At 45.4% G+C, this 25,465-nt stretch overlaps 1 protein-coding gene across 1 annotated transcript in view; it reads left to right on the forward strand.

Annotated features, from left to right (window-relative positions):
• Positions 1-9,654, forward strand: part of LOC141272795 (protein-glutamine gamma-glutamyltransferase E-like) — a 41,505-nt gene extending 31,851 nt beyond the window's left edge. Inside the window, exons 10-13 of the mRNA XM_073683863.1 lie at positions 3,880-4,236; positions 5,222-5,379; positions 6,449-6,582; positions 8,904-9,654. Coding sequence (XP_073539964.1) covers positions 3,880-4,236; positions 5,222-5,379; positions 6,449-6,582; positions 8,904-9,186 — 932 coding nt within the window. The 3' untranslated portion in view covers positions 9,187-9,654. The remainder of the gene's footprint in view (positions 1-3,879; positions 4,237-5,221; positions 5,380-6,448; positions 6,583-8,903) is intronic.
• The last annotated feature ends 15,811 nt before the right edge of the window (positions 9,655-25,465 follow it).

Here is a 25,465-nt window from a genome sequence, read left to right on the forward strand (position 1 = left end):
TCTGAAAAGCCGGACACCACTAAACAGGGGCCAAATGGAGTCCGGAGTAACTCTGCCAGCCTCATTATTGAATGGATCTGTCTGGGGTTTCATCTGAATCACGTGTTTCAGATATTTAGTTGGAAACTCTGTTGTAAGTGTTCAGCGTGGAGCATGGGATAAATTATTAGTAATAATCCCCGTAAATGAAACGTATCATAGTCCATGTGCTGGTGTATGAATAGACTACCTGTATGGAATGAGTCTGTTGTGGGAGCGTCCCTCCATTGATGCTTAGTCCTGTGCTGGCGGTATAAAGAGCACTCCAGCAGGTAGCATCTCTAAAGCCAAAGCACGTGTAGAAGGGGCATGTTGAGAAGGTGGGTGACATCACGGATGCAGGCTATGGAGTCCCTATGTGGCCAAAAAACACCAACGCATTTTGAAGGAGCTTGGTCCTTCCTCTTCTTTAGGGTGTGGTTGATCCAAGTGACCTAGCTTTTTATAGCCTAAAAAGTGTGAACATTTTATTTTTACGGCTTAATGTTATAAACTTCTGTGAAGCACCTGGGGGTTCAAGGTGCTCACCACACATCTAGATAAGTTCCCTGAGAGGTCTAGATTCCAAAATGGGGTCACTGATGTGCCTAAACAGTGGGAACCACTGTTTAGGCACATCAGGGGCTCGGCAAACGCAACATGCTGTCCACTATCTATTCCAGTCAATTTTTCACTCCAAAAGTCAAATGGCGTGCCTTCCCATCCGAACCCTGCCGTGTGCCCAAACAATAGTTTTCCACCACATGTGGGGTATTGGCGTACTCAGGAGAAATTTCACAACAAATTCTATGGTCCATTTCGACTGCTACCCTTGTGAAAATGCAAAATTTTGGGCTAATACAATATTTTTGTTGGAAAAATTTAATTTTTTATTTTCACGGCTCAACGTCATAAAATTCTGTGAAGCACCTGTGGGTTCAAGATGCTCACCACACCACTAAATAAATTCCTTGAGGAGTGTAGTTTCCAAAATGGGGTCACTTGTAAGGCTTTCCACTGTTTAGGCACATCTGGGGCTCTGCAAACACAACATGGTGTCTGATATCTGTTCCAGCCAATTTTGCATTCCAAAAGTCAAATGGTTCTCCTTCCCTTCCAAACCCTACCATGAAGCTCAAAATGTAGTTTTCCACCACATATGGGGTATCGGCGTACTCAGGAGAAATTGGCCAACAAATTGTATGGTCCACTTTTGACTGCTAAAGCATTTTTTCCTTCCACATTACATTAATCCCTGTGAAGCACCTGAAGGGTTAGTAAACTTCTTGAATGTGGTTTTGAGCCCTGTGAGGGGAGCAGTTTTTAAAATGGTGTCACTTTTGGGTATTTTCTGTCACATTTTCTGCCACTCAAAGTCAATAAAAATACGATGTGGTCACTAAAAAAATGGTTTTGTAAATTTTGTTGGAAAAATTAGAAATTGCTGACAAACTTTTATGTGGAAACATGTTATTTATTATCTATTTTGTGTGATATAACTATCTGGTTTAAGGGCATAAAAATGAAAAGTTTGAAAATTGGGAAATTTTCAAGCTTTTCACCAAAATTCTGATATTTTCAAAATAAACACAAAAAATATTAACCTAAATAACCACTGCCATAAAATACAATGGGTCATGAAAAAACAATCTCAGAATCATTGGGATCTGTTAAAGCGTTCCAGCGTTATTATCTCATAAAGTGACACTGGTCAGAATTGTAAAAATTGGCCAGGTCGTGGAGGTGAAAACAGGCTGGAGGGTGAAGGGGTTAAATGAATAATGAGATGCTGCCTTTATCTGTACATAGCAAATTAATGGGGTTGTCTGGGGTTTCATATTTCCAGCCACATTCTGATTAGATGTGCTTCATCTCATTCAACACAAATGAATTGAGCAAGGTTGAACATATCTTGAAGTCACCTGACCACCTACTCTCAGCAGCAATAATGGAGAATCATGACAGCACTCAGAATATAGGTCACACAGGGTGACTGCAGACTTTTAGCAGAAGACCGGACAGCCCCTTTAAGTCTATTGTGCCAACTGACATTCATGTAGGAGAGTGGTGGGTCCTTTCCTGCACAGGGGCCTAGCGTGAGATTCACCTGTCACCCTGTGTGCCAGTCCTTACTTATATGGAGTCATAAAAGTCTACAGTGCTGTACAGATACCATCATGTTTGTACACTTAACCCTATGTAGTTAGGTTGTTAGACCTGTTGTACTGGTAATTACTTCATTATACATTTCATGTGTAAGGAGTATTGTGGTATCCGCCCAATATCATTGTGAATAAAATACACTTCCAGTTCTCGGTGAGCATATGCCTCCAGCGTATCAATATTATTAGGAAAAGGCAATCAGAAAACAAAATAACTGCCCCAATAACTCTAACTGCATCTATAGTGCCCCGAGGGTTCGGCCGCTACAGGGGTATTGCACCTCTGCCAGAGGTGTGGTATTCCACTCCCAGGTAAGGATGGAGTATGGACCAGGGCTCAGTTAGCTGCATACACCACACTCACCCCATTTCCGAGGGACAGCTCAACGGTGCTCCCACTAGACAGAAATGCAGGTACGACAGACCATGTCCCTGGCTGGAGTGGGGAGGGGGGGAGGAATACCCAGTGATGTAGGAGCAGATAGGGGTTGGTTCCTGAGCGTAGGTAGGAGCCCATTGGTTGCTGGTCACCTGGGCTCATGGCTAGAGGGAGGTATAAAAGGTGGGCACCATCTTAAGACAGCCTGTGCAGAGAGAGGAGAAGACAGGGAGTAGAGGCTCTGTAGGAGCTCTGCTCAGGAGTGGGCCTAGTGAGAGGCCGAGGAGGAGAGTGGAGTGGAGAGAGAGAGAGGAGGTGAAGGGGAGCTGGGATTACTTCTCAGCCCAGCTCCACGAGGAAGGAGAAGAAGGAGAAACAGAAAGGAACAGAAACAGCAAGGAACAGCAGAGAAAGTGAGGAAGAGGAACAGAAGGGCTCAGGAACAAGAAGGCAGAAGGGACCCTAAGAACCCACGAGAATACAGGGTGAAGGGTCAGGCAGATTAAGGGTACCGGATCCCAAGTTGGTGGAGGAGAAACAACCCTCAGCCAAAGACCGGAGGTCGTGATCATTTATTGGTGCGACACCTCATCAAACCTGCTAGGAAGGCACCATATAGAACAGCGGGGAATGGGATCCACGTTTACCCGCACAAGTTCGCGGCAGCTGGACAAAAGTGGGTCACTGGTGAGGCAGGCCAGAGAAAGGATAAAAGGGGGTCCTGTGCCATGCTCCTGAATCGCCTGGGAGTTGACCGAGCCCCTCACCTGGTGGACACTGTGCGGCTTGGGTGGTCACTGCTGACAGAAGTGACCCGGAACAAATGAACTGTGAGTAAAGACCCTGGACTGTAACTTGTTGTCTGTGTGCTCCTTCGCGCCTCCAGCATTACCGGTACTGGGACTCTCACCACCTTCACTCCCACCATCTACTACACTGCCCTGGGGCCGCACTCTTCCCGTGGGGAGTCACACCATCCCAGCTGCCTACATCACCAGCCCCAGCGGCCTGCCCTGCAGCGGCGGTTCATAATAACCGCAATCCACGGGTGGCGTAGTCGGACATCACTTAAAACGTATAAAGGGACTACCACTGGTCTGACCCCCCTGAGCCACGGGACCGGGTTGCCACTACTACCCCCATCGTCTCCCTACTGCCCGGTTCCGGGTGCCCCGCGGCCCAGGACGCGAGTCATAATAAGTGGTGAATACCCCTTTAAATAAACTCAGTAATAATTATGTGTTCACAAAAACGTAAATACATAATCTGAACTGTGATAATCTATATCTTATAATGTTACTGTGCCACTGTGTCTTTCAGAGTCTGAAAAAGAAAGAACCATTTACTTAAAAGCTCGCAAAAAGTTAATAAAGATGGGCATCCTTAACAAGGACAGCCCCGAGAAGCGAGGCATTGGAAAGAAACGTCGCAAAAAGAGACCTGGATTTGATGATCCAGATGAAGTGAAGGAAGAATTCGACATTCAAGGAACATTTGAGCTGAATTCATCCACGCGGTTTGGAGATGACATACAACTGACGCTGCATCTAAAGAACACCAGCAAGCAAAGTCAACCCCTTAAAGTAAAGTTAAGCTCCTCTACCATTGAATACACCGGCAGACCAGTTTCTGAAGTATATTCTGATAATGCAACTCTTAATGTGCCATCCAAGAAAGGTAATGCATGATTTTACTTACACTTGGCTTTCAGCCCAGAACCATTTTGGCATGGCCACTGCCCACACATTACTTTACTCAATATACAATATATACAAACCTCATCCAGTTGTCGAAGCCGCTCACTGGTCAGTGAATAAATTAAATTATTTTACTCACCTCTTCTTTCTCCTGTGACCCCATCTGCCTGGGACTCAAACTGGGAACTCAGTGTCCAGAGGCTGCAGCTCTAATCACTGAGCTGCAGCTCTCAACAGTAAACATAGGAGGATTTAGTTATCTTGACTCTACAATACAGTCAATGACTCCAGACGTAGAGTATACATCTCCATAGAAATACATTGTGTATAGCAATGTATTTTTATATGGTAAATGGGCGTGGATTGGGAGGTGAACAGGTCGTGGCCAAAACATGCCACGGCGCTTAAGCGGCAAATAGTTTGTCCCTGCGGCTACCACCCCAGCACCTATTATAGTTATGCCTCAGTAGATAACGGCTGTCCCGAGTTATTCTCCCACAATGTCTTGAGTGCAAAATGATTTTGCTGAAAGTTAAAATCTGCAACTGATTTCATGATTACATGGAGCAGCACTTTTCAATCACTTCTATGCATTAAAATCTATTTTAGAAAATACTATAAAATAAGTAATATAAATCCTACTAATCCCTTGCTGCTCACCTTCCAATGCTGCCTTCATTCCCAACTGGACTCCTTAGTGCAACTAATCTCTGCTCCCACATTGTACCAATAATGAAAAAAAAAATAGATATAGTGACAGTCCGCCCCACTGACGGTAGTGATACACCTGCTCCATTCATATACATTGAAACTATAATGCGTCAATGTCAATAAAACGGTAATCAGATGACATAATTAAGTTACATTGTACTCTTATACATTGCCCCCTTGTGGTTATGAGTAGTATTGCATCCATGTTCAGCTACTGTATAACATTATAACCGTAGCTTACCTCTTTATTACAGAGAAAAGCCTTGCTTTAAGGATACCTGCCTCAGATTATGAACAAGAATTAACAAACCATAATCTTATGGAAGTTGTGGCACTGTGTGAATTGAAAAACAAAAAGAAAATGCTTGTTCGAAAAGTCGTTGTTATTGAGGGCCCTCCTTTAGACATACAGGTAAAATAAGAAATCCAGAATCATGTACTCATTGATAGTAAAAGTAGTTATGATGGGAACTTTACTTGAATTGCTTGCATAAAAAAAAACCTTACAGGAGTCATATTAGATTGGGGAAACATGCTTTGTAGCAAAACAGCTCCACTCTTGATTACAGGATGTATGTGGCATTCCAACTTATCCCCATTCATTGCAATACCACAGACAGCACATGAAGAATAGACGCAATTCTTGTACTAGCACACTGCTATGTTTTTCCTGTTTAAAGTGAATTTGTCACCAGGTTTTTGCTACCCCATTTGAGAGCAGCATGTTGTAGAGACAGAGACCCTAATTCCAGCGAAGTATCACTTACTGAGCAGCTTGCTGTCATTTTGTTAAAATCCCTGTTTAATCTGCTTCAGATCTACCAGTTCCCTGAATGTTGAGCTCTGTATAACCCCACCTACACCAGTGATTGGCAGTTTTCTGCCTATGCAGAGTGTACACAAAATGCTGCCAAGAGGTCGGAGTTATACAGAGCTCATGAATATGGAAGACTACCTGACAGCAGGTTTACTAGTTCTCTAATGATAATTTCCTGCTGATAAAACTGTGATTTCAACAAAAGTACAGCAAGCAGGCCATTAAGTGACCCATCGCTGGAATCAGGGTCTCGGTGCCTGCATTATACTGCTTTCACATTACATTGCAAAATCCTAGTGATAAATTCCCTTTAATGCAATCCCAAGCGCTCAACTCTTTAATGTGACGTCACTGATAAATCTGTTCCACTGAGCCTTATTTATGGCCTGGATTACAAATTGTATATGGGATTGTAATTTCAATGTGCAATTTCTCTATGAAACCTTGCAAAACAAAAAAATAAAAAAACTTTTTTCCCATATATTATTTGGTTGGCGTCAGCCATGCTATTTTATCTAAAATCACTAGTTTCCATGTAGTTTGGTGCCATGTACATATGTACAGCACTTATGCATAGACTGGCAAAACCAAAAACTAATAACGGTAACGACTCTTCGGTGAAATTCTGACATTGATTTATCTACTATAAAATTGTCTTTCACAGATCTACAGCCAGGCATTTGTAAATAAGCCTGTGGATGTGGAGGTTACATATACAAACCCTTTATCCACTGCGCTGAACGACGGGATCTTAGTCTTTGGAGGCAGTGGATTGGTCAAAAAAAAGATGTGGCGAAAGTAAGTCATTACTTAAAGGGTTATATGAGTTTTGTTGCATAGTGGTTAAAAAAAAACAAAAAAAATCAAGCACTTTCGCAATTTACTGTTTATTAAAATGTTCATCTGTTCTTGAGATATTAACACTTTTTTTTTATTTGCAACTAATCGCCTAGGAGACAAATTGCTAAACGTGTAAAGCAATTACAAGCACTTTTCTATTCAGCTTGTAAGCGCTGCTCTGAAGCTGCCTGGAATTGCTCGAATGTGCATGCAAAAGTTCTTATTTTTACAAGCACTATCAGACAATTCTAAGATGTGAAGATGGAAATAAGATGTGGAAATTTACATGAATGAACTTATCCCGGATTTTCCATGCTCCTTTATGGCATACATAAGCTTAGGAAGCTGAGACATGGAGAGATGTTAGCATGGTCCTGGCATGGGATAGTTGCTTATGCGATCACTGTGTTTGTTATGTAGAGGCAAAAATTACACTGATAAATTTCTTTGCCTTAACTATGGGGAAGCAAACTCACTGGTGATCATCTAGACTGGTCTGTATTATTGCTCACTGTACAAGCCCTTTAAATTATAAACTGTATAAGAATTGCTAATTGGTATACAGGCCTCTTTCCACTTAAAGGGGTAGTCCAACAAATGCTACTTACTACTTATTATATATGCAAAGGACAGGTGATGCGTTTCTGATTGTGGGAAGGCAAACTGATCACTGTCGTGTGTCCCCCATTTAAATTAAGTGGTGGTCGCATACCCTCGCAGCAAATCCATTCATTGTGTTTCGGACCGACAAAGTTAGCCGGAATCTGTACTTGACTTTTTCCATCAGTTCCATAGATTTTACTTGGAGCAGCATTTGTGTGAGCCCAAGTAATAAACGGAGGCATACGTTCTTTCCAGTGCCCATAGAAATCCAGAGCAGGTCATCCTGGAGGTCTCCAGAAGTGATATCAGATCTGTTTGGAAGTCACATGACTACTGCAGCCTGTGATTGGCTGCAGTGGTCAGGTAACTAGAAGAATGCATCATTGGATATTTTTCTGATGATGCCTTCTTCAAGTCATGTGACCACACCGAAATCCACAAGAAACGCTTCACATCTGCATGCAACAAACATTTCATTCATTTGAATGAGAACATTCTGTGTGTTGTTTCTTTAACACCCGATAAAAATAACATCATGTAAGTTTCTTGGAAGGCTTTCAATGTGTAAATCAGCATAATGCACATTTTTGCCACTGTTTTTAGTGCATTTTTAGCAAGGTGTTTATAGCAAAAATGCACCAAAAACACATTATGTGGTATACCTAATATTATAAAAAGTGCATAAAAACACTTACAAAAAGCACCAGAAACCTCATCAGTACAGCATAAAAAACTTGTATTCTAACAAAACCATGTCAAAAACCATGTATCTTTTATTAGCAGTTTTTAAATGCGTGTTTTCCAGAAAGAAAAAAATTCAGATAAAACAATATGTGTGAACAAAGCCTAAGAAATAGCGTCATGTCAATTCTTTGATGCATTTTCTATGTACAAATCATGGCATAATGACGTTTTTTTGCTGTGTTTTTTTGTGATTTTTGGTACTTTTTTTGGCAAGGTGTTTGCTACATCCATATTATAAATAAAGTGTATCAAAAAACATGCTGAAAAAATGCAGCAAAAACCACATAAAAAAACAATCATCAAAATCAATCTGCTCTTAAAAAGCACGTCATTTAGAAGTTTTTTTCAGATGTGGATTTTTCAGTGGAAACATAACAGAATCCATTTTTTACAGTGCAAAGAAAAACGACCTACAGCATACAACGTATTCCTGAATCTGACTTAATTGTGACGGTGTGAGGGGCAATAAACAAAATGACAATTGTACTCAAGGCTTAATGGCCCACAATTAAATATTACAATCTCTGATAGATCACACAAATCAAAGGTGGTTACATACTATAGCAGGAATTAATTCTGCACCCGTGTACTCAGTTGCTGAGTTTGAGATGCCAATAGTATTGTATTGAAAGAACATCAGAGGTTGCCAAAGCAAACATTTATTAATATCTGTTTTGGAAAATGTATTTGAATTATTAGGGTCCCATAATGATAAATTGATCCCAAGGTGCAGGGACCCCAATAATTATTTGTAATCTGTTAGAGAATTCTGCAGCAAGTGTTCAGTTTTCTTGCAGAACCTCTACAGGAGAAATGAAGCATTGCAGGGTTCATGTTGAAACCAGAAAATCCCTTTAAACGTCCTATTTTTGATGCATCACAAACTAGGTGCCATGCTGATATCGATATCAACCCCCTATTCTTTATTACAGGGTGCCAAAGTTGAAGCCTAAAGAATCAGGCAGAATAACGGTGGAAATGACACCATATCAAAGTGGAAGCAGACAGCTCACAGTAGATTTTACTTCCAAACATTTTGCGACTATTAAGGGATTTCAGAAAATAAAAGTTGTTGGTGAAGGTGAAGTCCACGAGAATCGTGAAGCCCATGAGGGAATGGAAGTCCATGAGGAACGTACCGCAGATGAGGAGGGTGAAGAATATGAGGAGGGTGAAGAATATGAGGAGGATGAAGCTTATGAAGACTTTATGTAATTATTTTGTATCTATGCGGTTAGAATGAACCAGCTATTAGCAGCTGTAGCAATAAGTGTTTAGTGATATAACCGAGCTGAATTTGCATTAGACCCATTAGACTCATTAAAGTCTATGTTTTGTATGTCCTGTTGTGTTAAGGTGAAGAAAGTTCCCAAAGGCTGCCATTTTTTCACTGCATAGGGTCTAATTGTAATAAAGAAGTGTATACAGTACAGACTACGCTATTCTATACAGAAAAAAGGGTATCACCATGCATATGTCAATAAATGGGGCCCTGTGGATACATTCAGTGAATGCTCTGGGATATTTTCTGGGGAATATGGGTATTAAATACAATGTGCTTGATAAAACAAGTTAAACTGTGTTATATTTGTTTGATGTTACATATATTAATGTTATATCATTCATGAGATACAAAGATATGTCAAATATAATTGCAATTAAAATAAAAACCATTAAAGCTTGGATCATTTTGTGCCAGATTTTGGGTATGCCTTTTTACTTCAACCGCATCCTTAATAAAATTGGTTTCCTAATATAAATTCATCAAAAATGCCTCCCACTATGATGCAGAAACTGCATTGATCAAAAATTATGCAACTATTTAGAGACTATCATGGAAGTTTTAACCTGCTATGACCCCGATGCACGACGACTGGAGTTTCATACACAAGTCCTAATGAGGGGCATAAGACATGCCAAATTCATTAAGAGTCCACTCCAGATAATGAATTCTTATCAGTGGCATGCACCTTGATGTGCCTCTCCAAAAATTATACTCTAGTTAGGGACTAGAGTATTACTTCTGGCATAGCCATGCGACATCCCGGCTCCTCTCCAGCTTCACCCATTTTGGCAGAGCTGCTTGAAACTGTCATAGAGATGCCAAAACTTGCAAAATTTTTTGTTTTGCGCAATTCTGCGTTGCAAAAATATTAAGACAGTTCAGAGCCTTTGTGTAATTTTTTTTGGTGTAAACATTTTGGTGTATTAGCCAACGTCTGGTGGGCCTGGTCTCACTATTATCCAAACTCCCACACTGCTCTGTATTCAGATAAAAGGAAACCATAAGGATTCAGATTACAGAAGAAAAGTGTTAAGGGAACCTGCCACCAACGCCTTGTACTTGTAAAAAAAAACTGCAGACAATGCCCTGCTGGACATGGAAGGGAAAAATAGAATTTATAAATGAGTACACAGGAGGATATACTGGAAGGTAGAATAGGCATGTTATTTGCAGGAGACTATTGCCACAATTCACTAAGCAGCTTTTGCCAATTTTCTGCCATGAAATGTTTCAAAATGTTTGCGCAACTCATAAGTATGCAAAAATGTATCAAAGTGTCAGGGAGTGATTACACTGCTGTCATACAGGTGGGCACGGCAGGTACAGGCTGGTATGACTGATATACAGGCAGGCATGGGTAGGTACAGGCAGGTATGGCTGTTATATAGGTGGGTACGGCAGGTGCAGCTGATATACAGCAGGCACAGGGAGGTACAGGCTGGTACTGGCAGATACAGGCATGTACTGGAAGATAAACTAGGACAGGGGACCTGAGAACTAGCAAGCATGCAACTGACAAAGTGAACACGTTGCTCAAGTACTTCCCAACAGGTGGAGGTGCCTTAAAATAATAAATGTATCCCAGCCATTGGCTGGGGACACTTTAGGATGGCGCCCTATGCACAGGTCCCAGGAATCTGTGAGCTGTGCTCAGATCCCGGGCAGCAACAGGGGGAGGAGGAAGTGCGGCGGTGAGTCAGCATCCCTGCCAGGGAAGGAGGGAAGCATGCAGGGACGCCGGCACTACAGTACCCCCTGCCTTTACATCCCTTCTTCTTCAGGCCCACAAGAAATCTCTTCAGGAGGAGAAGGGCATGGATATTCTTCCTGGGCTTCCATTACATCTACTTAGGACCGAACCCCTTCCAATCCACAAGAAAAAAGTTTTTTCCTCTTAAACTTTTTGTGGCCAGAATATTTTCTACTTCGAAAACATCTTTAGAGCTGACTGTAGCAGGAGTGGCACTGAGTCCTTGAAGAAGGGGCTGAAGATGAGAGGTTTGAGGAGATACACATGAAATTAATTGGGGATCCAGAAAGAGGCGGGGAGTTTAGGCTTGTAAGCTATGGCATTAATCTGTTTGAGGACCTCGAACGAACCGATGAAGCAAGGACCTAACTTATATGAGGGTAGCTTGGGATGGACATACTTTGAAGAAAGCCAAACCTTATCACCAGGATGAAACAGCGGCGGGTCCAAATGTCTTTTGTTCGTGTGTCTCTTCATTTGTTATGAAGATTTCATTAATGTGGTTTGGTGTCCTCTCAGATTTTAGACTAACCCTTGATAAGAGTTTCAGAAGCCGGAACGTTGGTTGTAGTAGACACAAAGAACGAAATATTGGGGTGTTGATCATACACAATGAAAAACAATTTAGCTGAGGATTCACTCCCATGGTTGTTATATGAGAATTCAGTCCAAGGCTGGAGCTTGATGCAATCACTGTGATGAGCATTAACAAAATGCTGCAGTAAGTTGGTCATGTTCTGATTGACCCGCTCTACCTGGCCATTAGTTTGTGGATGGTAGGCTGAAGAGTAGTCCAACGTAACATTTAGTAGTTTGCAAGTAGCCCTCCAGAAGCGAGATGTAAACTGGATGCCTCTATCAGAGACTATACATAGAGGTATCCCTTGGAGGTGGAAAATATGTTGGATAAACTTCTCGGCAAGCACAGGAACAGATGGGAAACCAGACAGCGGAATAAAACGAGCCATCTTAGAGAAGTGATCCACAACTACCCAGATGACGGTACATCAGGCCGATACTGGAAGATCGGTATGGGCAAGGGAAGTAACCGGCCAGATCAATATAACTTGCGTTTATTTGTGAAAAAGTAAAAAATTTGGGGAATATTTCACAATTTTCAAGCTTTTAATTTTATGCCCTTATACCAGAGAATTATGTCACACAAAATAGTTAATAAAAAACATTTCCCACATGTCTACTTTATATCAGCACAATTTTTGAAATCCATTTTTTTGTTGTTCGTAAGCTAGAAGGATTAAAATTTGACCAGCGATTTCGCATTTTTCCAACAAAATTTAGAAAACCAATTTCTTTCAAGATCACATTTGGGTTTTATCCAGGGGTCTAGTGAGCATTTCGAACCTAAAGGCACTACAAAGAATTTGATAACATTAGGTCGTCATATTGAATATGTCATCATTAGTGTTGCATCAGATGTTCGGGTATGCATTGAGTGCCGCGGGTGCTCGAGTGACATGCTCGAGTCTCCGCTTTGCATGTTTTGTGACTGTAAGACACCCGAAAAAAAAATGCAGGGATTGCTCATGTATGGCAGGCAATCCCTGTTTTTTTGGATGTCTAAGTGCTGTGAAATATGCAGGTTGGAGACTCGAACATGCCACTCGAGCACCCGCGATATTCGGGGCATACCTGAGCACCCAATGCAAACTTGAGTAGCAAGCACTTGCACTCAACACTAGTCGTCATACAGTCATTAGTGATGAGCGAGTATGTTCGATTAATCCTTTCGGCGAGTATGCCCCTGCGAGCACTGAGTAGTTACAGCTGCTCGGTGATATGTTTGAATCACTCCCGTGTGCATGATTTGCGACTGTTTGACAGCTTTAATACATGTGAGGAATGCTTGTTTCTTTTGCATTCCTGAACGCTGAAGATACTCGGTACTCGTACGAGCATACTCGCTGAAAGGGTTAACCGAACATCCTCGCTCATCACTAATTGTCATAATTTTTTTTTACTTTTGGAAAAACTCTAACCCCGCACTGCGTGCCGTGAGGATTCTCCAGCGGGCAGTCATGTGACCAAAAGTATGTGATTTGCAAAATCCTGGCCACATTCCAACTAGACTTGTCCAGCCTTGCTCAATACACTTCCATTGAGCAAGGTCACGCCAATCTAGTCGTCACATGACTGCATGTTTGCAAATCACATACTTGAGGTCATATGCCAGTCCGCTCCAGGGGCCGACATCAAATATCCTCACAGCGCAGTGCGCACGATGTGAGAATTCACAACTCGGCATTCACATGGAGTGTCTGCCGACTTGTAGCTTAAGGCCGGACACCCCCTTTAATTTTTGGTGCAAATTATCCAGAAAAAATCAGGTTAGTAACTGTAATCACAGCTTATTGTGTATGGACAGTTCTTGCTAAATGCATGAGTAGGTTGCTGGCATTTGCCAGACAGGACTTCATTTTTATTTCCAATCTGTCCTGTGGATGACCAATATCAAATCATGAACCTGAGTCATAACAATATCAAATTTCATATAAAATAATGTACGTCACGTAATCCATGCAAAGACATGAGCTCCAAAGTCATGTAATGGTTTTCTTAGGTGCTTAGCTATATCAGGAATTTACTGTTGGCGATAGGGAGACGTGATAGCTGTCTAACAATTATTGTCAGTCATAATTATAATTGCTACATTCATTCTTCAATACAGCAGGTCTGGTATTTATATATCCTGCAATTAGCAATACAGCTGTATCATTATCCAGTAGAAAATATCAGTCACTTTATTCATTATTTAATTAGTCATTATTGCAAGCTTTGGGGAAATTATTGCAAGTAAGAGGAATCCACTTAAAGACAACCTGTCATCAGGATTTTATACCCCAAACTGATTGCACGTATATAAAGGCGTTTTAATGCGGAGTAAATCTTTACCTTTCTTGTAGAAATCCATTTTGCTATTTTAGAGGAATCCATAGGTGAAATTGAAAGCTAATGAGTTGTAAGTGCATTGGGTGGTCAGGGCACTTACACCTCTCCTGCCTCTCCCTATTCCCCGGCCATTTCCGGCCTCCTGTGTTTGACTGACAGGTCACTCAGGATGATGTTCCCATCATCTCTACAAATAAGGTTTTAATTACAAGCTAAACATAGTATACTTTTCAATTTACTGGCTCAGATGAGGTTTTGCTTGGCACACAGAGAGGTGTGATAGCGACCCTCCGTATTTAGGTACTCCTTGATGTGGTTGGATGACTTTTGCACTTTTTGATCTATACATGTTAACTATAAACCTTACATTTTTTATAATGTGTATAACAATATTGGAGTTCATGTATTCATTAGTCACAGCTTGCTGACGCAGAGTGTATGTGTCTAGAACTTAGTAACACTCTCCGATCAGTATTAGTCATAAAAAAATAACATACTATAGGTAACTCTGACACCTAGTGGCAGAGATATTTATTACAAACAGTAAGGATTATATATCTGGTCCAGTCTCCATCTGGGTGGAGTGATAACACGGTATTGTATGGTTAAGAGGCGCAGGTGACAGTTTGTCTGAAATAAATGGACCACCTCATGGTTAGCTATTATTTATTAACCTGTTCAATAGCTAGCAGTCACACAATCCATGTCCTCAGTCAGGGCCGGCTCCAGGTTTTTCTGGGCCCCGGGCGAAAGAGTCTCAGTGGGCCCCTTTAATACATACCACGATTCATGATGCACAGATACCGCAGAGAAATATATATATATAGTACAATGCCGAAGATTTCACTTCTTACATTACATGAGTGATATCTATTGTAAATTCTACAAAAGCTCAGAAACGGGCGAATCGCTCCACACAGAATACTGGCCCCCATATAAGGCCCCATACGGAATACTGGCCCCCATATAAGGCCCCATACGGAATACTGGCCCCCATATAAGGCCCCATGCGGAATACTGGCCCCCATATAAGGCCCCATGCGGAATACTGGCCCCCATATAAGGCCCCATACGGAATACTGGCCCCCATATAAGGCCCCATACAGAATACTTGCCCCCATATAAGGCCCCATACGGAATACTGGCCCCCATATAAGGCCCCATGCGGAATACTGGCCCCCATATAAGGCCTCATACGGAATACTGGCCCCCATATACGGCCCCATACGGAATACTGGCCCCCATATAAGGCCCCATACGGAATACTGGCCCCCATATAAGGCCCCATATGGAATACTGGCCCCCATATAAGGCCCCATACGGAATACTGGCCCCCATATAAGGCCCCATACGGAATACTGGCCCCCTTATAAGGCCCCATACGGAATACTGGCCCCCATATAAGGCCCCATACGGAATACTGGCCCCCATGTAAGGCCCCATACAGAATACTGGTCCCCATATAAGGCTCCATACGGAATACTGGCCCCCATATAAGGCTCCATACGGAATACTGGCCCCCATATAAGGCTCCTTACGGAATACTGGCCTCCATATAAGGCTCCATACGGAATACTGGCCTCCATATAAGGCTCCATACGGAATACTGGCCCCCATGTAAGGCTCCATACAGAATACTGGCCCCCATATAACGCTCCATATAGGATACTGGCCCCCTTATAAAGCTCCATACAGGATACTGGCCCCCATATAACGCTCCATACAGGATACTGGTCCCCATATAATGCTGCATGGAGGCTGTCACCCCCCACATAATGCCCCATACAGGCTGCCCCCCCCTTATAATGCTCCATGCAGGCTGTTCCCCCCACATAATGCACTATGCAGGCTGTCCCCCCCCTTATAATGCCCCATGCAGGCTGTCACCCCCTCTCTCTATAATACCCCATGCAGGATGTCACCCCCTCTCTCTATAATGCCCCATGCAGGATGTCACCCCCCCGCTCTCTATAATGCCCCATGCAGGATGTCACCCCCTCTCTCTATAATGCCCCATGCAGGATGTCACCCCCCTTCTCTCTATAATGCCCCATGCAGGATGTCACCCCCCCTCTCTTTATAATGCCCCATGCAGGATGTCACCCCCCTTCTCTCTATAATTCCCCATGCAGGATGTCACCCCCCCTCTCTTTATAATGCCCCATGCAGTCTGTCACCCCCTCTCTCCATAATGCCCCATGCAGGATGTACCCCCCTTCTCTCTATAATGCCCCATGCAGGATGTCACCCCCTCTCTCTATAATGCCCCATGCAGGCTGTCACCCCCTCTCTCCATAATGTCCCATGCAGGATGTCACCCCCTCTCTCTATAATGCCCCATGCAGACTTTCACCCCTTCTCTCCATAATGCCCCATGCAGGATGTCACCCCCCTCTCTCTATAATGCCCCATGCAGGCTGTCACCCCCTCTCTCCATAATGCCCCATGCAGGCTGTCACCCCTTCTCTCTATAATGCCCCATGCAGGCTGTCACCCCCTCTCTCTATAATGCCCCATGCAGGCTGTCACCCCCTCTCTCTATAATGCCCCATGCAGGCTGTCACCCCCCCTCTCTATAATGCCCCATGCAGGATGTCACCTCCTCTCTCCATAATGCCCCATGCAGGATGTCACCCCCTCTGTCTATAATGCCCCATGCAGGCTGTCACCCCCTCTCTCCATAATGCCCCATGCAGGCTGTCACCCCCTCTCTCTATAATGACCCATGCAGGCTGTCACCCACTCTCTCTATAATGCCCCATGCAGGATGTCACCCCCTCTCTCCATAATGCCCCATGCAGGATGTCACCCCCTCTCTCTATAATGCCCCATGCAGGCTGTCACCCCCTCTCTCCATAATGCCCCATGCAGGCTGTCACCCCCTCTCTCCATAATGCCCCATGCAGGCTGTCACCCCCTCTCTCCATAATGCCCCATGCAGGCTGTCACCCCCTCTCTCCATAATGCCCCATGCAGGCTGTCACCCCCTCTCTCTATAATGCCCCATGCAGGCTGTCACCCCCTCTCTCTATAATGCCCCATGCAGGATGTCACCCCCTCTCTCCATAATGCCCCATGCAGGCTGTCACCCCCTCTCACCATAATGCCCCATGCAGGCTGTCATCCCCTCTCTCCATAATGCCCCATGCAGGCTGTCACCCCCTCTCTCTATAATGCCCCATGCAGGCTGTCACCCCCTCTCTCTATAATGCCCCATGCAGGCTGTCACCCCCTCTCTATAATGCCTCATGCAGGCTGTCACCCCCTCTCTCCATAATGCCCCATGCAGGCTGTCACCCCCTCTCCATATAGTGCCCCATGCAGGCTGTCACCCCCTCTCTCCATAATGCCCCATGCAGGCTGTCACCCCCTCTCTCCATAATGCCCCATGCAGGCTGTCACCCCCTCTCTCTATAATGCCCCATGCAGACTGTCACCCCCTCTCTCCATAATGCCCCATGCAGGATGTCACCCCCATATAATGCCCCATGCCTCCATACATTAAAAAAAAAAAAAATCAAATACTCACCTCCCTCCTCCTCACCTGCTGCAGCTGCTCGGGTCCGGACTCCAGCGTTGTCGGCGTCTTCCCGCTCTGCGCTCCCTGTGACGGCTCATGGAAGGGCGCGGTGGAAAGACGTCACCGCGCCCTCTGACCTGAGACATCACAGGGAGCGCAGAGCAGGAAGACAGCGGATCTGTGGAGGCACGGGGAGAGGTAAGTATCCCGCTGCCGGGGCCCTGAGCAAGTGGGAGAGAAGGACAGGCGCTGACACCGCTCTCCTCCGCCAATAGCCCAGCGGGGTGCGCGACTGTCAGTGGGCTCCTCTGCCTGCTCAGGGCCCCGGCACTTGCCCGGGTGCGCCGGGTGCTGACGCTGGCCCTGTCCTCAGTTATAAAACATTCAAGACTTTCCTTACACCAAGGGGAAATTAATGACTTCTAGTAAGTGTATTGAATTAGCTATGTGTCATAGTCAGAGAGAAGTAAATTTACAGTGGGTACGGAAAGTATTCAGACCCCTTTAAATTTTTAACTCTTTGTTTTATTGTAGCCATTTGGTAAATTCTAAAAAGTTTTTTTTTTCTCATTAAAGTACACTCTGCACCCCATCTTGACTGTTTTTTTTTTCAGAGAATGCCATGAAACGCTGAAAAAATATTATGGTGTATGACAGCACAACAGTGAAGAACAGTTATCATCCATTTATCCATAGCTATATATTATATATTGCACTCACTTTGATATTACTAATAGTGTTGAGCCACCCCCGTAGTGTTCGAGTTCGGTTCGGTTCGTCGAACACCCGTGTGTTCGCCGAACAGTTCGTCGAACTGTTCGTCGAACACCTTCGAACACCGTTAAAACCAATGGCAGGCAAACAAAAACACATAGAAACACATAGAAAACACCTTCAAAGGTGTCCAAAAGCTGACAAACTGCTCAGAAGACACAACTAACACATGGAAAAGTGACAAGTACATATAGTCATGCGAAAAGAAAAGAGGTGGAGGAGTAAAAGGAGGGGGAGACACAGATATAGGCATGTCATGCCCTTCTAAAATCCAAAAAGTGAGAAGCCGAGACGGCCAGTCCGCTCCTGCCCGTGCCACCTCCGTGTCGCCGGGTTTGTGCCAGAGCCGCGGTGAACCCTGACGGCCAGCCCCCCTCTCCCAATATTGGTGCCTGTCCGCTGGTGGGTCGAGAGAGCCCCCCTGTGGTGGAGGCAGCTCTAAGCTTTTTAATTTAAATTGTCCCTCTAATTTGAATGAATACACTTTAAATCCATTTACAAGGATCTATTGGAGGGCAAGTCTCATGCCAGCAGCCGCGTAATTCCAGCTCCAGTAGCGTCCACTAAAGCTGCTGCAGTTAAAAAGCTTTTATAAGGATCGAGCTCGGCTGTCCACCGCAAGGCATCCTAGTGCCAGTCCCAGCCCCTATGCCTTGGGGTGCCTCCTGATGCTCTTCACTAAGTATCCCGTGGTCCCGAAGCATTTCCTTTGAAAAAATTGTGTCCAAACTACAGGTGGTGTAGCTTGCTTAACAGCCGGGATAATCCGCTGACTAGCAGACACTGCTACTAGGCACAAAGTATTTCCTGGGCTAGATGCAGTTAAAAATTTGTAAGTAGATACTCTCGTTGGATGCTGAGAAAGCATTCCATAGAGTCTCCTGGCACGCCATATATGATTCTCTTAAAAAGCTTGGGGTAGGGGTCTAGGGGACCCTTTTATAGCCAAAATCACGGCCCTGTATCACAATACGTCACCTAGGCTGAAGATAAATGGAACTGTAGCACCGAGGGCTCGGTTGCTACAGACGTATTGCACCTCACCCAGAGGTGTGATATCTCACTCTCAGATAAGGATGGAGTGTGGATCAGGACCCGACACCTGCATGCATTACACCACATTGCCGTGGGGCAGGGCGACCAATATGCCCCTGAGATGGGCACGACAGTCCCTGTCCCTGGCTGGAGTGGGGGGAGGGAACACTGAGGAAGGGGAACCCTGCAGTGCAGGAGCAGGGAGGAAGCAGTTCCTGGGTGCATTGAGAAGGGAGTATAAAAGGTGGGCACCATCTTAGTTCAGTGCAGAGAAGTCTGAGCAGAAGTGGCAGGGAGCAGGGGCTCTGCATGAGCTCTGCTCCGGAGGCGGGCCTAGTAACAGAGGCCCAGGCCTGCAAGAGGGAGAAGGAAGGAAGAGGAGCGGAGAAGGCTCCAGGAACGAGGAATGAAGGGATCCCAGGGGTGCGGACGGGCGAGTCGCCACCGCACGTCCGAATCCACCTGCGTGGAGGGGTCAGGCCAAAGGGGGAGACCAGTCCCCGAACTAGTGGAGGCAGGAAACGACCCTCAGCTGGAAACCGGAGGCTCTGACATTTTATGTGGCGCAGCCCCTTGCTCCACCCGCTAGGAAGGCACCACATAGGGTCAGGGAAACTGGCGCCAAGTTTACCAAGAGGAGGCCCGAGGCAGCCGGACAGAAGTGTTGGTAAGAAAGGCCAGACAAAGGACACACAAAGGGGGTCCTGTGAAGCGCTCCAAAGTTATCTGGGAGTTGTCTGAGCCCCTCACCTGGTGAGCACAGTACGACGTGGGCAGCCGTTACCTGCAGACGTGGTCTGGATAATAAGAACTGTGAGTAAAGGCCCTGAACTGCATCACTGACTCCGTGTCGTTACTACTGCATCACTGACTCCGTGTCGTTACTGCTGCTGCCCTGCACCATCACCCCCATCCTCCGCATACACTGCCCTGAGGCTATACTCCTCCCGTGGGGAGTTATGCTACGCTCTGCTGCACCCACAACACCAGCCTTAGCGGTCTGCCCTGTAGCGGCGGTTCACTCTGACCGCAATCCACGGGTGGCGTAGTCGGACATTTAAACATCAAAACCACATAAATAGTTCCGCCACTGATTTGACCGCCCTGAGCCACGGAACCGGATCGCCGCCACGAAGACTACAACCACCAGCATCCACCAAAAAGGGTCCGGCTCCGGGTGTCCCAAGGCCCAGGGGGTGCGTCAGAACATTTTCATCACCTTTCACAATCACCAATGGGACAAGGCAGGGATGTCCTCTGTCCCCTCTCTTATACATCCTAGTGACGGAGCACCTGCTCTCATCAATTCGCCATAACCCCAATATTAGGTGGATTGAGGTGGGAGGCACCGAGTACAAGTGCTCTCTATTTGCTGATGATGTCCTAGTATATATCACTCAATCACATATATCCATCCCTGCTGTTATGGCTGAAATAGATCACTTTGTTACATGGTAAAATTTTAAAATCAATGCAGCGAAGTCTGAGGCCCTCGATGTCTCCCTCCCTAAATCCATATAGGATTCCATCCAGTCCAACTTTCCCTTTGCCTGGCCCTCACAGGGTATCAAATACTTAGGAATTCCTATTCATAGAGACCTCTCCCATCTATGTTATCTTAATTTTGGGCCCTTTATTGAACAATTCCATACAGACCACGGTTGGCAAGTTAGAACTGTAAGATTCACTACGTGAACCACTGGTGTTTTGTGGAAAAGCACATGTACACCGCGTTCCAAATTATTATGCAAAAAGTGTTTAGGGGTGATAAGGGAAGAATTTGTTTGTTTGTCAGTTAAACTCATTGATGGTGATGTGTGTCAGGGCTCTTTATATCACTGTAAGCAATTGCAGACACCTGTGCTAATTAGTTTGGCAGGTGTGTCCAATAAAGGCAAGACTACTTAAGAAGGCTCTCTCACATTATTAAGCAGCCTACATTTTCTGCCAAAATGGGAAAGAAAAAGGATGTGTCGGCTGCTGAGAAGCAACAAATTGTGGAGTGTTTAGGTCAAGGCATGACTACAATCAACATTGTGCGATGATCAGGATGAAGTGTCTTGGCAATCAAGAAGTATGTAGCTGATTCACAGTACACACGTGTGCGTGCTGATAAGGGCAAATTGAGGACTCTTTCCTACAGGCAATTACGTCAGGTTGAAAGAGCAGCGGCAAAAAAGCCTTGTCATAGCAGCAGACAAGTTTTTGAAGCTGCTTGTGCCTCCAACGTCCCCCGAACAACAAGATGCAGGGTCCTTCAGAGGTTTGCAGCTGTGCATACGCCATCCTGTCGACCTCCTCTATCCACTTCACACAAGCAGAAACGGCTCCAGTGGGCCAAACATTACATGAAGACTGATTTCAAAACTGTTTTGTTCACGGATGAGTGCCGTGCAACGCTCGATGGTCCAGATGAATGGAGTGGAGGATGGCTGGTTGATGGACACCCCACGCAAACACGGCTACAGCGCCAACAAGGAGGAGGTGGAGTAATGTTTTGGGCTGGAATCATGGGGAGAGAGATTGTCGGCCCCTTTAGGATCCCTGAAGGCGCTAAAGATGAACTCCATAATGTATGTGGATTTTCTCAAACAGCACTTCCTGCCATGGTTCAAGAAGAAGAACCGTGTATTTCACAGCAAGATCATTTTTCTGCATGATAATGCACCATCTCATGCTGCACATAAAACATCTGCATCTCTGGCTGATATGGGCATAAAAGGGGACAAACTTATGGTGTGACCCCCATGCTCCCCTGACCTCTACCCCATTCAGAACCTTTGGAGCATCATTAAAAGGAGTGTCTATGATGGCGGGAGGCAGTTCACATCTAAGCAACAGCTCTGGGAGGGTATTCTGTCCTCATGCAAAACAATTGAAGCAGAAACCATCCAAAACCTGACAAATTCAATGGACGAGAGAGTTCAGAAGCTCCTTTCAAACAAGGGGTCCTATGTGAAAATGTAACATCACCTAGAATAAAGTTTTGAGTTGAAAACTGTTTGATTTCAGTTTCTAACAACCTGCTAATGCTTATAATTTCAAAAATGACCATTTTTTTGGTCTTTATTAAAATGAAAAGGTTGATCGAAAAGTTTGGGGGATCTAAGAGTGTGGCAACCCAGTAGTCATGATTACTTCGAATTCTGACAATATGAGGGTCATGCTGCAGGTAGTGCAGCAAGAAGGCACTTATGTGTCTTGCGCATCTCGGAGCCCCAAAATTATTTTCCGGGCTAGATGCAGCTAAAAATTATTTTTAATTTTAAATCTGGTGAAGCTTATTATAGATGGCCTAATAGGATCAGTGCTGCACACTGCTACAAAGCCCAAATTATTTTCCAGTCAAGATACAGATAAACATGATTAGTAATTTGAAAGCTTAAAACGGTTGGTAGGGTGATTTTAACCAATCATCAAGCTTTTACTCTCCCCAGGATGACACAGGGGTAGAAAAGTCGTTTCGGATCCATGATTTGTTCATCTTTATGAACGTGAGTCTGTCTACATTATCAGTGGAGAGCCGCGTGCGCTTATCTGTCAGCACACCACCAGCAGTGCTGAACACACGTTCAGACAGAACGCTGGCTGCGGGGCATGACAAGATCTCCAAGGCGTAAGTGGCTAGCTCCGGCCATTTATCCAGATTGGAAGCCCAAAAAGAGCAAGGGTCCAGTGACACAGTCGTGGCTTCAATGTTTACTTGGAGATACTCCTGTACCATCGTCTCTAGGCGTTGACTATGTGTCAGACTTCTTGTCTCCTGTGGCCTTGCAAAGGATGGGCTAAAAAAGTGGTGAAATGATTCCGCAAAATTGATGTTACCAGCAGATACTGTGGTTCTGTTACGGTTTGAGTGCTGAACACTTGACGGTCCCACGGTTGGCAAGTTGGAACTGTGAGATTCACTACGTGCACCACTGGTATTTTGTGGAAAAGCACATGTAAGATTCTGCAACAGTCTCTGCTGATACTCCTGCATGCGTGCATCCCTTTCTATGGCAGGAATAATTTCTGCAAATTTACTTTTGTACCGGGGATCTAACAGTGTGGCAACCCAGTAGTCAGGATTATTTCTAATTCTCACAATTCGAGGGTCATGTTGCAGGTAGTGCAGCAAGAAGGCACTCATGTGTGTTGCGCATCCAGGAGCACCAAGTCCCTGTTGTGTTGGTGGCGAGGTAACAATCATGCTTCCTTCCTCTGTCCTCTCCCCCCAACCTCGCACAACAGAAATGTGATCAAGGTCTCCCTCATCTGATGAGTCTTCCATCAGTTCGTCCTCCACTTCTTCCTGGGCTCCTGCACCTTCCTCACTAGTTTGGCTGCTACCATGCGCCCTGGTTAAACCATCTCCCCCACCCTCACATGCCTGCCGCCTTGGTGCTGCCGACCGTCTGGACCTTGCAGATGTTAGCCCTTCCGCATACAACTCCTCCTCCTCTACTTCCTCCACCTCCTCTTGTGCCACCACCTGACTCCGAATTCTGTTTAACATGTGCTCCAGCATGTAAATCACCGGAATAGTCATGCTGATAATGGCATCGTCAGCACTAAACATCTTCGTCGCCATTTCAAAACTGTGCAGAAGGGTGCATAGGTCCCTGATCTGAGACCACTCCTCCAGCGTGATTTGCCCCACCTCTGAATCTCGTTGGCCCAGGCTATACGTCAGAACGTATTGCACCAGGGCTTGTCGGTGCTGCCACAGTCGCTGCAACATGTGCAGAGTTGAATTCCACCGGGTAGGCACATCGCATTTTAGCCGGTGAAGTGGCAGGCCCAACGACTTCTGTAGAGATGTAAGTCGCTGAGCTGCGGGATGCGAACGGCGGAAGTGAGCACACAGCGACCGTGCCCTCTGCAGAAGGCCATCTAGTCTGGGATAGTGGGCTAAAAATTGCTGGACAACCAGGTTCAACACGTGAGCCATACAAGGCACGTGTGTGACATTGCCCCGGCGAAGGGCCGCACCCAGGTTTGCAGCATTGTCGCACACGGCCTTCCCTGGTTTCAGGTCCAGTGGAGACAACCATTCATGAAATTGGTTCTCCAGAGCTGACCACAACTCCTCAGCTGTGTGACTCACATTTCCCAGACATTTCAATGTAAAAACCGCCTGATGACGTTGAGCCCTACTGCCAGCATAGTAAGGAGGTGTGCAGGACCCCTTCTGCGCAGTTAGAAAGCTTGTGGCATGACCAGACAGGCTTTGGGTGCAGGTGGAAGACCGAGAGGAGGTTGAGGAGGCAGAAGCAGTGGAGGAAAAATTACATAAAGAGGATTGACGCACAACTCGTGGGGACGGCAAGACTTGGACAGCAGCCCCTTGTCCTGCTGTCACCATAGTTACCCAGTGCCCAGTCAGCGACATGTAACGCCCCTGTCCATGCCTACTCGTCCAAGTGTCTGTGGTGAAATGCACCCTGTCACACACAGAGTTTCTCAAAGAAGCGGTGATGTTGTGTGCGACATGCTGGTGGAGCGCAGGCACACCTTTCTTTGAGAAGTAGTGCCGACTGGGCATCTGGTACTGGGGCACTGCGACGGACATAAGGTCTCGAAAATCCTCTGTGTCCACCAGGCGGAAAGGCAGCATTTCTGTAGCCAAGAGCTTGCAGATGGTGAAATTCAACCTCTTAGCTTTCTCATGGCTAGGAGGAAATGGTCTTTTACTTGTCCACATCTGAGGGACCGAGGGCTGGCTATTGTGCTTAGACGGGGTTGATAAGGGTGTCCCCGGCAAACTGCCGGTCTGTGAGGAAGATGCAGGCGGACATGTTAGGTTGCCTTGATCCAAAGGTGGTGCTATCGATGTCGGACAGCGCTCAAGACCAGCTGGTGTTACCACCTCCAAAGAAAATGATGACCTGCCAATCACGCTGGCTGTTGCGGGTAAAGAGGTGGCAGGTCTGCGCCCCAAAACAGGTGTGACTGCTGTCCCCCCAGTCACAGAGGATGAAGAGGCCGCGGATGCACAAGATATGGCAGACGGTGGTTGGCCCGGCCGGCTAGACCGCATTGTAGCACACTGAGCTTCCCACTGCAACTTATGCTTCATGTCCATGTGCCGGTTCATGCATGAAGTACTCAAACTATGTATTTTTTGGCCTCTACTTAGCTTTTGCTGACAAATGTTACAGATAACACGAGTTGGGTCATCTTTATCGATCTGAAAAAATGCCCAGGCTATGCAAGGCTTAGCACCCATGCGACCTGAAGA

Source organism: Phyllobates terribilis, unplaced genomic scaffold (assembly GCF_046119375.1).
Source record: "Phyllobates terribilis strain yellow unplaced genomic scaffold, ASM4611937v1 Scaffold_5__5_contigs__length_657084704, whole genome shotgun sequence".
In the NCBI taxonomy this organism is placed as follows: Eukaryota; Metazoa; Chordata; class Amphibia; order Anura; family Dendrobatidae; genus Phyllobates; species Phyllobates terribilis.